This window comes from Bactrocera latifrons, unplaced genomic scaffold (assembly GCF_001853355.1).
Source record: "Bactrocera latifrons isolate USDA-ARS-PBARC rearing strain unplaced genomic scaffold, ASM185335v1 scaffold_12, whole genome shotgun sequence".
NCBI classification, from domain to species: Eukaryota; Metazoa; Arthropoda; class Insecta; order Diptera; family Tephritidae; genus Bactrocera; species Bactrocera latifrons.
Window position 1 is genome coordinate 177,453 of NW_017534630.1, and position 15,597 is coordinate 193,049.

At 37.8% G+C, this 15,597-nt stretch overlaps 2 protein-coding genes across 3 annotated transcripts in view; both read left to right on the forward strand.

Annotated features, from left to right (window-relative positions):
• LOC108978315 (putative inorganic phosphate cotransporter) overlaps window positions 1-12,594 on the forward strand; it is a 28,737-nt gene extending 16,143 nt beyond the window's left edge. The window contains exons 1-4 of one of the 2 annotated variants that reach the window (XM_018948531.1): window positions 8,827-8,970; window positions 9,822-9,958; window positions 10,376-11,449; window positions 11,522-12,594. In XM_018948531.1, coding sequence (XP_018804076.1) covers window positions 8,958-8,970; window positions 9,822-9,958; window positions 10,376-11,449; window positions 11,522-11,743 — 1,446 coding nt within the window. In that variant the 5' untranslated portion in view covers window positions 8,827-8,957 and the 3' untranslated portion in view covers window positions 11,744-12,594. Of the gene's footprint in view, window positions 1-8,826; window positions 8,971-9,821; window positions 9,959-10,375; window positions 11,450-11,521 lie in introns of those variants that run through there. The other variant, XM_018948530.1, reaches the window with a different exon arrangement.
• A 2,474-nt stretch (window positions 12,595-15,068) lies between these two features.
• LOC108978204 lies at window positions 15,069-15,586 on the forward strand. The gene is made up of 2 exons (XM_018948360.1): window positions 15,069-15,311; window positions 15,380-15,586. Exons 1-2 carry the CDS (start codon window positions 15,069-15,071, stop codon window positions 15,584-15,586), a joined length of 450 nt encoding a protein of 149 aa, XP_018803905.1.
• Window positions 15,587-15,597: the final 11 nt, after the last annotated feature.

Here is a 15,597-nt window from a genome sequence, read left to right on the forward strand (position 1 = left end):
CTTCAATGACATTTGTGCGTTAATTTTAGCAAACAACCGGTTTGATTGTCAAACCTAAAATGCAATTAAATGCAAAATGCATTTTTGGCATATAAAAATGTGGAATATTTTCTCGTTATTTTAATTAAAAATGTGCGCGCTTCAATTTTCAATACTCGCAAAACGCTAACTAAGCACTCAGCTTTACGCGACAGCGCTCTAAGTTGCAAAAGTAAATTATTAAATTATTTTGTTAGCCCAAATTCCATGCCTTAGCACATGCCATAATAAAAACGACACGCCCTTAACAACAATTACGAGATTTAATAACGAAAGTGTTGTTTAACAAACACAGGAGCAAAGCGTGAAATTCGCATAAAATTATCAAGTCATGCCGCGCGGCACTATCCAAAATGAATTAATTGAGGGGAGGAAGAAATGCAAAAAGCAAAAAAAGGTAATAAAAAATGGAAAATAAACAAATAGAATATAACAAAGAATAAAATTAAAAAAAATGTATCAAAGTCACTATCACTAATCTAAATATATATTTATGTACATACATATAACAGTAACTAATAAAAAAACAATTTTCAAAAAGAACTCAAAAATTTTAACAAAAAAAAAATAAATTAATAATAATAATTATCATAACTGTGCGCGCAGAAGTGCTGAGTAATTTTACACAAACAAATATGCGGCGCTTATCTACAAGAAACGAAAATTAAACTTTTTTAACAAAAAAAAACTAAAAAAAAAAGCTGAAGTGTTAAAAAATGTCTATATAGTATTCTAAAAATATGTCTGCACATGTGTTCACCTACACGCAAACGTCCCAGGCGTAGAACACGTTGAGCGCCGTCAATCACGTGAATGAGCGCGCACAGCAGCAAATAAAGGGCACAAAATATTTACGCTAAAATCTAAGAAAAAATTCGCACGAGAGCGGTTTTGCTCTGCCGAAACATTAAAGCGTGCAAAAGCGATATTTTGAGCACGCTGAGCGAGAGGGGGCGCTGCGCAGTAGGAGCTAAGGAAGTCAGTCGTGCCTCCAACACACAAATAGCATGTGAAACTCCGCGGCGGCACGTAAATAGAAAAAATAAACACGTTTGCTGCGTGCTGTTGTTGTTGCTGCTGCTTATCGCGGCTCTATCCAAGAATGTGCGATGAAAATCAGAGCAGTCACAACTACAAACAACCAAAATGCATAGCTCTTGCTGCGAAGCCGCCACGCCGAGATACGAACACAAACACATTTTTATCGACACAACGCAAGCACATTTTATAGAGCGAGAGATAAAGTGAATAGAGAAATAGAGGMATTTTTTGTTGCTCCACAAATAGCCAAGTGTTCACTTGCAGTCTCAGGCGGTTCGCCAGAGAGCACCATGTTATCTAGTAATTGCGTATTCGTGTCCAAAGTTAGTGCATGCAAAATGAAGTGAGAAGTAAAAAAATAACAACAAACATGCACAGTAGCGAGCACATCAAGCACACTGGCGAGGCGTGAGTGGCACATGGCTAAAAATACACGCAATGCCAGCCAGCCAACGATTGGCAGCAGCATAGTTTAGGCCAACGGCAGCAACATTCCAACGACGGCGCGACGAAATTGCACGAGACTTGGCGATCACGTTGGAACAAGACACACCACAAATACACTTACACACACATACATACATGGGTCTAAAGCTTGCTGTAATGCCAGTAACTAGATTGGTGTGTATTAATCTGCAGTCGCCTAGCTGTCGGCGTACAAAGCGACATATTGTCGGCGAAAAAAACGAGCAACCCGAAGAAGAAGGGGATCAGCTTCAGCTACGGCACGATCACACGCGACGTCATCGCATCACTGAGTCATGAAGTCGCGGTTCAAAGGCCTATTTGCAAAGCAGTCAGCCAGCTTGTAGGCTAATACGAATGTAAATATGCGGGGGTTGGCAGTTGAAGCCGGCGGCGAGCGGCGCAACGCCGGGAAACCGACCCCACAGCTATTTAAAAAGTTCAATTACATATGTACATATGTACGTATGTGAGCAAATTACAAAATAAATCAGAAACTCACTTGTAGAATTCAATGGAAATGCACCTGCAGTGATCGTGTTTGCGCTTATTTGGTTAGGTACAAACGTGTTTTCCCCATAATAGGCGCAGCGATTAATACTACCGATATTTATTGCTGTTTTGACGAAAGCCAAGGCGTTGGAAGTATTTTCTAAAGCATGTTTTCCCTATTTTTTTTTTTTGCCGCAAGGACGCAAGTTTTGCGAAGTTATTCAAGTAGTCGTAATCTCTTTTATGGTAATGGTGTCTTTAAAAATGGCCGAATTGAGAAAAAAATAATAATTTCCAAGTATATTAATACAAATCTTTATTATAGATTTGAGGTTCTTTTTGAGTCAATATAATCATACAAATGATTAATCCAATCCAATTAAGTCTCAGCCATGGGACGGCCCTCAGTACCGTCAGCAAATTTAAAATTTTCGGTTTCGGCTACTTTTTGGAGCGATATTCGCTAGATTATTGGACAGTTTCGATGTTATATTCATAAACCCACACCTATGCACCAGTAGTGTTGTCAAGCATTTCTTCCAGGACCTCTGCTCGTCATTGTGTTTGCAAAAGATCCAGATCTTTTGATACGAGTCCAGCATTGAACGTTTGAGTAGATCCTTAAGAGAGGATAAGGGCATCATTCTATGCGCATGAAGCCAACACTATTTATTTACTTACATTATAGCTGCAAAAAAGATTTTAATGATACTTGTTATCTCTAGTATTAAACTATGAAAACCCTAACGTATCACCAAAAAATGACAATCTGAGCACGGTCTTTAAGTTATGTGAATTCTGGCTGCTCCTTCGCTGCTCATACACCGACGAGGAGTTGTGGGTGAGAAGAAGCCGTTGGAAGAGAGGGGCAATAAGCTTCTTTAAGCATGGATTAAGGCTTGGTGGAAATGTTTACTGTCAGCTTCAGTTTCAGACTTACTGACTATTGCAGTGTCTTCCAAGCTGAGGTTGCAGCCATTAATTCATCTGCTGCTATGAGACTGCGGCCTTTTTCAGGGAAGTGATCGTTCACTCATATAGCAGAGCGGTGATCCTAGTCTTGCAATCAATTACAGTGTGTTCAGGGTTGTTCGAGAAGCCCTTTGGCCCAAAACCGATCGCAGGAGATCTTGTGATTTCTTTGCTTTCGGAGATGCTAGCCTCCCTATTGTTGTGGGACTTTTAATGAGCGATTGTTCTATTGGCGTCCACACAGTGAGACTGGAAACCCACGCTTTTTTTCTCCACAGATTTTTTTTTGTCCATAAGTGAGCTTCATCTGATACTACATTTTAATGACATTTGCGTCACAAGAAGGCAATTTTTTTCAACTGTTTATTACTTTTTTTTTACTATCATATTTATTCACTTTAACTTACTTATAAAAGTACTGCGTTGCATTTGCCAACGCAATACTGCAACTATTTTACTCTTTTCTGAGCCTCTTCGCTACTTTGTTGCATTTATGCACTTCGTAAACAAGTTTCACGCAATTCTTGTGAAGAAAAAAGAGGAAACAGCAAAAGGTAACAACAAATGAAAACAAAAAAGCGCAGAGTCAGCGCTTAAAAAGCCGAAACAACAAGCAGCCGTGGAGGATTCCCTTGCGGTGTGGTTAGCTAGAAGCCAAGTATAGAATGGTGCTTTTCCACTTATGGGCCGCAGCTAAAAATAGCCAAACGCCAAAGCGCATACCAACATGCGAGCGACATTGTTACGCAGCTAACTTTGGTATGGCTTTATGGCTTTGTAATGTGTGCCTGTGGCATTGTGCTTGCTGACGCAGTGAGAAATTTGTAAATTAATGGTGTGCGAAGCAGAACAAGAACAGAAGCAACTGCAAACGTCAAGTGTTGCTAATTATAAACAAAAGCAAAGCATAATTTACCATTATAAATTGATATGGCATACAGATTACGATCATTACAATAAAATTATGGTCAACTTGTACGCTTTGTGGTGGCCATTGTTGTCACTGTTGTTGTAGTAGTACGATTTCGCGCCATAGGAAAAAATTCCAAATCACTTACGAGCACATTACACATCGTTAATTGACCGCTGGCCGCGTGAGGAAGCAACAACGCGCACTGACGCATTTTGTTGAGCGGAAGGGGGAGCGCTACGCTGGCGCTAAATATGGTGCAGCGCTTTGCACATTCATTCAGCCTTTAATTGCCAATTCAATATTAAAGCAATTTCGGCAATTTTGATTGAAGCATGCGCTGACGGTTGTGTGTGACTTAGCGCTTGCTGCATGTGCATATGTATGTATGTATGCAAATGTATGCACTAATTTATATATTTCCGTTGTGTTATTTTTGTCACACTTCAACGCGTTTGTGTGTGTTTGTATGTGGGTGTGTTTCGACCGCTTCAATGCATAGCTGCTTTAATGCCAAAAGAATGAAAGAATTTCAATGAAATTTCGCGCACAACAAAAAAGTGTTTTATAAAAAGTTTTTCTTAATGTCATCTGGAAACACCCTAAATGCAAATTAAAACTCATTGCATGGGGTTGTTCTTAAAAAGAATCTGCCAATTTACATAAGTAATTACGTATAAGTGTTGGCGTATGTGCTGGTTACCGTTCTCGTGGGTGTGGATGCTTTTGTCAAGCTGTAAACAAACTTATAATGCGTTTTTTGGCATATTCTAACACTTAATATGGGGATCAGCTGCTTGAAGCAGGTGTTACCACTGCAGGTGTGGCACAATAAACCTTCAATTGCATGCAAGAAAGTATTATGTCATTAAAACGGTTGCAAAGTGACAAAATTTACCTTGAAATATAAAAACAACTGCAGTGAATGGCCTTGGAGTCAAAGTTCGGAAATTACTGCATTTCACTTCACAAAAAAAAAGTTCAATTGGTATGGCAACTATATGCTATACTTATCTGATGTCGGCGATTCCAACAAATTAGCAGCAGAAGAAAAAAAAAACGGCTGCAAAATTTCAGTTCGATATATATAAAACTGTCAACATAACCCTGATTTTTCACTTACTTTCATGTGTTTTTTCGCCTTCGCTCACCTTTGCCACGATATTCGTCCGACTGTTCATCTGTTTCCGTGTTGTAAGCATAGATTCAAGACTTATCACCAGTAATATCATAACATGTTTCATGGCATCTTGGTAGTCGGAAAGATTTATTCAAATTCAATTTATTAATTATTCAAAAAATCGAATGATTTTGGAAGCAATTGCGCTTTCACTTGTCTTTGGCCCAAATGATCTTTCAAACTGGTTTTCACTGATCCTTCTGATATTCCAAAGTTTCACGTAAGATCTCTGACTGTTAATTATCGATTCTCAAGCAACAATTTCTTTATTTTGTTGAGGTCATGATGATCACATCAGTTGATGTTCACGGCTGTCCTGAACGTGGTAGTCAACGCGTTTTCGACCCTACTTGAATAATTTGTATCAACCAAAAACACTTGTTCGCGACAGACAATTATCACATTAGGCCTTTTTCTACATTCTGAATATTTCGGCAATTTCTTTGTTGAATAATATCACTAATCGTAAAAATCGTAGAAATCTCTTTACGAACTTCCGAAAGACAAGCGTACTAATTTCATTATTTTGATCTGACTTTTGGCGCAGATGTTCGCGTGAAATTTAAATTAAAAAGTCTTACTATTTTTTGGCCACCTACTGTGTGTATGTCGATCAATTTCCCATATGTCAGTCTGACAAAAAGCGCTAGATACTGTAAATATTTCACTTGTAATAGGAAGTCTGCTGTTATAAACAAGCTGACACTTATTTGTCATATTTTGCTTATCACCCTTAAAGTAGGCAACAAGAAATATCATTAAACCAAAAGCAAATCAAACGTTGCTACATTTAGATCAATTGTTAAATAAGCATTATTTCCATTTACCGAAGTTCTGAACCTAAACGAGTAACAAAATATAATCTTTAAATAATATATCTAAGTATTAAGTTAGCTATGAAAATATTTAATAGTACCTTTAAACAACATCAGATATAAATATACATATTATCAGCTCAAAAAATATTATAAATACACCGATACGGTATTTTTGCTATCAAAACTCCTTTTCTTTTGCTTAAATTTTATCTCCAAAATCAATGTTCCTTTAGGCGCCACTGCAACAAACGTTGCCCTCACTGCACTTTGCAAATATTATTATTTTTTTTTAATATGCTTGGCAAACATTTCTAAAGTGACTCACCTAAAGACTAACAGCCACAACTAATAAACAGAAAATATTAGCTTTCTTAGAAAAATAAACAAGCAAATACATATATACATAAATACTGCATCTTCAGAATTAAATTGGATTTTTTGAGGGGATGTCAGTCTTGTAGGCAAGCAAATATACTGGAGGTATAATTTTAGATTCTAATTTATTTTAGATTAGATGCACAAAAATGTTGACGGCTAGACATAAAATATTTTAAATATTTAATAAAAATTGTTATGACGAAGCCTTCATTTTTAATGTCTATGCTGTAAGACATTGGGTTCGCACGCTTTTGACAACTTTGACGTATATTCTTTATTGGTAATGACTTACACGGTTATATCCGTAACCGAGTTTGAAACAGCGCATCAGTAGTTATTTCTTTTCACGCGCCAATTTCCACACAGAACCTTTCTCTGGAAAACTCGTACCAACGATTCATCAGGCAATCCATAGGCCTGCGCCGCTAAATTGCTTTCAGTAATTGCTATTGGAACCCCTTCAAGGTCGGGCAATGGAACGTCCGCTCCATCGTCATCGATTGGGATACTGAGTTCACCATCTTCTGAAAGGTGGTATTCTGGTGGTATGCTTTCACTGCCATTCAGTAGGGTGGAGAATTATTCCCTCCATAATTTCAGTATACTCTGGGTATTGGTCTCTACATCACCTCTGGGGGTTCTACCACTACTTTTATAGTATCTATAAATTTCAGACAACTTAAAACTTAATGAAACTACATTGACTTGACTATTCAACAAGCGTTATTTGATAGGAATAATTATCGATAAAAACCTATGACCCCGAGATAAAGTTCTGGGAATCAGAACATAAATTTGTGTGCACGGAAAATAACTAAAAGTGGCAAAATGCCTCTCAAATGCCTTTTTAATCTAAATAATAGCATCACAACATGACAGAAAATACCGCAATGCTCACGTTTCCAGCATCTGCAGTGACAGTTGCAGCCATTTGAATAACACTTAAGCGTACGCAAATATTTGAAATATTAAAAATAAGAATTAAATTTAAATAAAGTCACTAAAATGTAATACCGCATATCAAAACCATAAAACTCTTTTTTGACATTATCATAGCAGACGTGCGATATTTATCAGTTGACGTTCAACTCCGCTCTCTAGCTGTAAGCGAACTGTCACGTAAAGGACATGACGAGCTGTCATGGCAAAAATAAAAACGGCGCTAAAAAAAAGAATAAGTCAAAACAGTCATGTTTGGTAAATAGTAGAAAATCATGCCTTTACGAATTTCAAAATATTTGGCTGCGAGAGCAAAATATTTCCGTGACGACATGGAAGTGAGGTATATACATTTTCTACGATGGTATAATAATTACCTCAGAAAAAATGTATGTTTTAGTAAATGACTGACAAAAATGCTTAAGTGAGTTTATGTGGTAATCTCGACAACGGTAGATTTGTACTATTCACTCATGCTAAGTTTTGGTCCATACTAACTAGTCACAGAGTAAATAATGGTAAAGGTAACAAGAAAATAGGTAACTTCCGGCACAACAAAACAATAATATCTTTCACTGGTGTATTTCTTATAACACAAAAGGATAGAAAAGGCCCTTATCTCGTTTTTGTATGACAGCTACATACATACATATATGTTAGGGTGATTCACTATCGGCGATTGCGACGTATTAGTAGCGTTTTGGGGCGAAAAGGAGGTGGCAAATTTTCAGATCAATAGCTCAAAAACTGTGGAATTAGTTCGGGTATATACAGAAAAATAAACTCATATCCCAACTGATTACTTTATTACTAGTTAAGGACTAGTTAGCGATTGTCAGCGTATTAAACAACAAAAAATCTTTCAATGAAGGACTGCACTTGAGTTTCAATGAATTTACCGTCTGTGATCAGATTGTTATCACACAAGTTAACAGTGCTTTCAAGTTTGAGTCATAATCATATCCAAATGCTAGACTTCTCACGTTCTTACTCTCAAGCAGTTTATGCAAACATAATTTTAGCGGTTTACACACACATATTTACCAAACTGACTGTTTAACCTGCTCGCTGCGTGCCATTAAGACAGGCTGTCCATCTTAGCCGATCACTTTAGGTACCCACACACACACACACACACACATACACAGGGGTTTATAGACGAGCGTATGTGATTTAACAGTAAAATACTTATCTAACGCAAATATATTTATCGCTAAAAGAAGCTGCTCACTAATCACTCGTAAATAAGTAGGCTTGAGTAATGGCTGCAACAAGAGGCAGGATGCACATGTACACATGTATGTGTAGTCATATATACTTATGAATTTACAAGTGCACAGACAAGCGAACATGTTATATAAATATGTGTCTCAAGTGCGCTCGTAAGTGTCATTTACCAGAGTAAGAGGCACTGGAGTGAGTGCGCGCACCTACACACAAACATATGTACTTACGTGTCGACTTGGACATAGATATGTTTGCATAGGTTTTATAGACATTTTGTTTGAATATATATTGTTATATATGTAYGTATGTATGTGTGCTAGATGAAAGTCAAAACTTTCCTTTAAACGCCGGACAACATTTGACTGTCTAGTCAGTAGCATTTTGTGCACACAGCCAGCGCGACGATATTTCGGCTATACAAAATATATACACTCGATCGATCCAGACAAATTGTACATGTGTATTTAGTGGTAGTGCATACTTCACTGGTGTTAAAATGATGTTCAAAAGTAAGCAAGTATTGCAGGTGGAAAAAATTACATAGACATTTTACAGTGAGAATATTCAAACAAAATGCTGAAAGTGCATTAAGCCACAAGAAAAATCGCTAACTTTGGTTGGTTGGTAACCCTTCYCACACGGTTGCTGTACAAGAACTAGATTTTGATTGATCAGTTTGTAAGGCAGCTATATGGTATAGTGGTTCGATCTGCAAAATTTCTTCGGCGTTTGTAGAGTTGTCTTAGTCAATCATGCACACTGAACTCTGTGCAGATATCTGCCAAAAGGAAAGAGTTTTCCATGCAAGAACTTAATTTTCAACGATTGTTTGTATGGCTGGTATATGCTATAGAGATGCAATATCGACGTTTTCGACAAATAAAGACCATCTTATAGAGAAAAGAATATGTGCAAAATTTTAGTTCGATATCTCAAAAACTGAGGGACTAGTTCTCGTGGCAAACTTAATATACCCTGTTCTGAGTATAAAAAGAATCTAAAGTGAATTTTAATTCTGTGAGCCAGTGAATTGATCATAAAGCAAAACGATCTTTACAAATAGAACAATAATATCCGCTAATCAGCTTATAGCCCACACTTTCGCTTATCACCAACCCGTCAGCATTGTTATGAGTTTTTAAGGTTCAAGCCTTTTAGACTTACGTTCGGCTTTGGGCGAGCTCATGGCGACACATTCAAAGATCTCCTCACTTTATATGCTATTTATACATATTATTATGACCTTACGCTTATCGCTAAAAGCCATTCTTTTCATACAGTTATTTACCATTAGTATACAAACAATATTTTTGTTCAGCAAATTAATTCTTCATCTTGTTCTTCTTCTTTCTATTTACAGCACCGATCATCGGTACGAGACACATACAATGTTTCCTTTGTTTTTGTTGCCTATCGATTTGTTATGCGTTACGCGTCAATCTCAGCGTGGGCATTGTGGCGATGACGGATCGGAATTCCACGAACAGCAATCTTACGGTGAGTGTAGAATGCAATTAATTGTAAGAGTTCGGTTGGGTAAATGAGATTAGTGCGAGATTGTTGATCTTAGGGATCTTCTTAAGGGTATTCGGGACCTTTCTATGTTCTATGCTTTCAGTTTTCTGTTGAAATCTGTAGTTAAGCAACACTGGTCACTTTCATTTTATTTAATAAAATAACTGGAATGACCTCGATACCTCAGGAATTGTTTTATATTCCTTCAAGAAATTTGTATTTCTTCAAAAAAAAAACTTCAGAAAACAAATATTTTCAAACACACTTCGCATATATAGTTCAAAAACCCGCGATGCATAGAAAACCTAGAATTGAGAATCACATTTACCAAACCTTTCTCATTTGCTCCATATAATTAAAAGCAAAGTCAGCTAAACGTAGAATTTTCTCTGCTTGCAGGTATACGATTGGAGTGAAGGCACCAAGTCCTATGTATTGAGCAGCTTTTTCTGGGGCTACATCGTTACGCAAATACCCGGTGGCCACATTGCCCAGAAATACGGCGCGAAAACATTACTGTTAATTGGCATTACGTTGTGTTCCGTGTTGACGCTACTCACACCATTAGCTGTTGAATTTGGCGGTTGGCAGTTGTTGTTTGCGTTGCGTGTCATTCAAGGGCTGTTGCAAGGTTCCGTGCATCCAGCTACGCACGCCATGTTAGCGAAATGGTCACCCGTCGAAGAACGAGGCGCACTGAGTACTTTCTGTTATTCCGGCTCACAATTCGGCACTGTTGTTATATTGGCTATAAGCGGTATCATCGCTGAATCACCACTCGGTTGGCCCGGTATTTTCTACATCTCCGGCGGTTTGGGTATACTTTGGGGTGTGTGTTGGTTAATTTTTTCGGCTAGTACACCGGCTGAACATAAAACCATCTCATTGGAGGAGCGTAAATTCATTGAAAATTCCTTGGGACAAGTTGATTCGACACCAATCACAGTAGCGCCGACGCCGTGGAGCAAGATTTTCACTTCACCACCATTTTTGTCGCTGATCATCGTACACTGCACGCATATGTGGGGTTTCTGGACGCTGCTCACACAAATTCCCAACTACATGAAGAACATATTGGATGTGGATATGAAAAATAGCGCTCTGCTATCGTCTCTACCATATACCGTCATGCTTTTGCTCAGTTTCGCCTTCATCTACCTATCAAAGGTGTTGGCACGTCGCGAAAATGTATCGTTGGCATTCAGTCGCAAATTCTTCAACTCCATCGGTCATTGGATACCAATGATCTCACTCATTGGGCTCGGCTATGTCACAAAGGAACATTCATTACTGGCTGTGATCTTGCTTACACTCACCGTGGGCATCAGTGGCGCTACGTATCTGGGTTTCCAGGTGAACCATATCGATCTGTCGCCAAACTATGCGGGTACGCTGATGGGCATCACCAATGGCTCCGCGAATGTGATGAGCGCCTTGGCGCCGCTGGCTGTCGGCCTGGTCGTCACCGATGTGGTAAGTTTGACTTATCAATTATAGCGCTTTGACATTCTATTAACCCAAACTATTTTGATGACACTCTTGCAGAAAAATGTGGTCGAATGGCGTATTGTGTTTTTCATCGCTGCTGGTTTTTACTTTGTCGGCAATTTACTCTTCGTCATATTTGGCAAGACCGAAGTGCAAAGTTGGAATTCACCCGAAGAGACATTAGCCAAGCGCTTGAACGTGGTGGACGCCGAATCGCCCGCGTTACTACTGAATGGTGATAAGAAAAAGATAACAATTACAGAGAACGGCACGCAATAGACCAACATAGCCGTGTGGACTAGTTGGTCCTTTATTTGTAGTTGTAGTTCATTAAGCACACAGAAGACCTCCTAGTTGATAGTACGCATATATCTTATGTATATATAGATACTTGTATGTGTATATTAGGGTTTATGTTAAGACTCTTAAGAATGATTCCTGTAGTGCGGATAACGCTGAATATTGTTGTTATTGTTTGCAATACTTGCGTTGCACTTGCGTCCTGCGATAATGTTATTTATATCAGTAGATTATTAAGTCGTACATCTAAGTATCATAGACACTAAGTATTTTATCTGACAAAAGGTGTGTGTGTGTGTATGTAAGAGCCTGGACAACATAAGGCTCTTACTAACCTGTACATATGTAAGTAGATCAGTCACGAATGTTAGAAAGTGCTTCGGTTGCGCTACACCGTTCGAAAAACGTGTTAATTTTGTACAATATAAATATAACTGTACACAGAATTAAGTCACAAATGTGCTTCCATTGACAGCGCAAGGAAATCGGGAAAACATAGGTCATAAACAAACATGCAACTATTAACGATATTATATTTTTTAATGAAAAACAAAATTAGCTAAATACAAGAAGAAAAAAATCTATAAATTAATTTTAATTAAATAATGACTTAGAAATTTTTCACTAAATTTTGTTTACAGTATTTTGTGAGCAGGTGTGTAATTTGTAGTAATTCGTTGAGCAATTTGAACAATTGGCGATAAGGAGTGCTGGTCGTGATGTGCGAGCGAATGCATCAAGTGCCGTTATTAGTGTTAGAAACAGTGTACAATATAGAATTTTACTTTTCTCTGATTAAATGCAAAATAAAGTCGAATTACATCACTTTAGAGCGCTGAGTGCACAGTTAGATTATTTTTTGTTTAAATTAAATTATTGATTGATTTGCTTATTCGCAAAGTGCCAGTTGGTTACAACACCGAAGTGACGTCTTTACTGTCTCCGCGTTGTGTAATCGTAAAAAATGCGACATCAATGCACTTAAATCACTTGTATATATAAATTCGATCGTCGCTAGGTTTATCTTATCAAATCGCTGCATATAATCACTGTTGTCAGCTCGATTCGCTACAATGAGTTGTGCATTTTGTTATCGAATTAGATTATCCACTTCAGCGTTTTTTGAGCACTTTGTTTTGACCAAGTTGTTTTATATGAATTTATTTCTCAATCGGCCAATGTATTTTAGTTGAGTTTTGTAAATTTCGTCTTACTTTAAGCGCGCACTTATCCTTAAGTTGTTATATTAAATGATGTTAGCAGTGTAGTTGTTATTTTTTTAATATGCAATAATTTAATTTTTACGAATTGAGATATAAGAAAACATTACATATATATTTAATTATAGAAAATGAAAGAATTTGAAAACTATTATAGACATATATACAAGAAAAACATAATTATAATACTAGAAAATCTGGAATTAAACTCCAAAAATAAACTCAAAATCAATACAATTGGTAAAAAAAAATAGTTGTCTCATTATTGATCCAAAAATGTACACATATTATGGTATCTTTTAACCGATTTTAAAACTTAGTATTTGTAAAAATATTTATTTGGAGAGGAACCACAGCTGATCTCTGGCAGCTCCTCTCAAAAAAGACGGTTTGCTTTCCAATAAATCTCTGAACTGAGTACTCTGAAATTAAAAACTCAAACAGAGTGTAAAATATTTAAAGTAATATTAAATCTAGGAATTAATAGAATGAATAAGCAAGAGTAGAACATCACTATGTATATATTAATTCGGCTAGTTAAAGCATTTATAAAATAAGAACGGCTGTACACTACTACCAGTAGTGGAGTTTCAAACCTGATTTCTGATATACCATATTTGCGAAGACTTTAGACTTTTTAAGTTACTCTGCACCTTTCCGCAAGATATTTTTTCTCGGAGATTTTCCTGAAGATCGGCTATTGGATCAAGCGAATTGAACATTTTTCAAAATGAATCACCTATTATGGCGATAGGTTTATCTGGTAGGCCATACCAGATGGAGTTTAGTTGCTAAGACAAAGAGTCAGAATAGTCATCGTTTAGGATGCCTACTCTTGACGCGAATTTTAACAGACTTCCTCCAGTGTATCATACTGTGGGGATCCCAGATGCTTACAGCGTATTCTTGTCGATGCGGGATAAGTGCACAAGAGACGCTCTATTGTTTCCCTGGTGCGTTGCTCTAGACATTTCCTGCAGTCTTCTCGATCTGTCAGCCCCACCTTTCGGGCGTGTGTCGCCACCAGACATTGACTAGTTGGTATTGCCATCGTGTTCCTACATTCTCTTCTATCGAGTGCCAATAGGAATTTTGTGTACTGATAATATATTTCCGCACGAACTCCATCGCCCATTTTCGAGCCATCCGTATAGAAGTTAAGTTGCGCGTAGATAACATACCTTTATACTAGGCATATTTTTCTATGTTTACTTTGAACCTTCTTTCTCAATTGAAAAGTGGGATCATGTACCTACCGCGCTTTCTCCTCTAGCCAGTAGTGGTCCAGCCTATTTTGCTGCGCAGTTTTCAGAGGTTTATAGGTGGTAAGTTTGGAACCAGTTCAAGAGCCATCGTTGGAGTTGTTCTTAAAGCTTCCATTATGACAGCGCAGCTGAACCGTTTCCATTGGCTTCCGGTAAGTGGATTTCCATACGCCTGTCCACCATACAATAACGTTATACATTTGATCGTTTCTGTTTGCCATGAAATTGAACATACAGAAGGAAGCGTAGTAGGGTCTGTAAATTATATAGTAGGGGAAGGTGGGGAATGTTGGGCACATGGGGAATCCCGGGCCAGCTCGATATTTTTTTCCCTAGTATAGGTTGACAGCTGCAACCAACTGTCATCGGCTCGTCTCATACTAAGCTCAGTTTCTATATAGCACTCGAGCTGTGAACACGTGTTATAACCTCTCTGCGACAACAAAAAGAAATTCGACACTCCGAAAGTTTTTTTTTCAACTCTGTGTACAGTTGATTTTTTTTCACATTTTCCAATAAATTCATCCAGGTAAATATGTTTATAATATTAGTTGAGCCTTTAGCCTTCGACACACAAAAGAAATTTTGTACGAATTTACATTGTGTTCATTATCCACCGCCATTTTGCAAATATGAGCGTTTGGGGAATCTCGGGGCACTTATTACGGGGAATGTCGGGCCACATAGTTTTTACATTTGACATGCTAACTTCATATATTTGACGTGTATAAGTGATTTTTCGTGCAGAATTTCAACAACACAATAGTTTTTCAACATTTCCTGATAGTTTCGTGCTCCGAAAAATTTTTTTTAGTCATTATGCCGSGGTACTAWCCCAAACAAGAGAAAATTGTTGATTTCGAYAACATTTTGGAGGCGATCAAGTCGGTGAAAATACATCACAACAGCGTTCGACAATCTGCGACGGCACACAAAATTCCGAGGACCAACCTGATGCGTTATATTGCAGCATTTGATGGTGCGAGCATCGACGTTACTACTACCAATGCCGATGTAATGAAGAATTTGCTGGCTGAAAGCACGACGATGGGCACAAAAACAGTGAGTTCTGCTGGTTTCTTTCTTTTTCTTCCATCGAATAATGAATAATTTTTTTTTGTTTATTTCAGATCTTCAACATCGAACCAGAGAAGGCGCTGATAAGCTACATTCTCCAAGCCAGCGACATCAACGTAAGCTCGCGTATGAATTTGCTCGGAAAGTTGGCGCGTCGTATCCGGATCCATGGAACGATAATCAACATGCGAGTAAGGATTGGCAGTTGGCGTTCAGGAAACGCCACAAAAATTTGTCACTGGGAACACCAGAGCAAGTAAGCCAGAGCCGT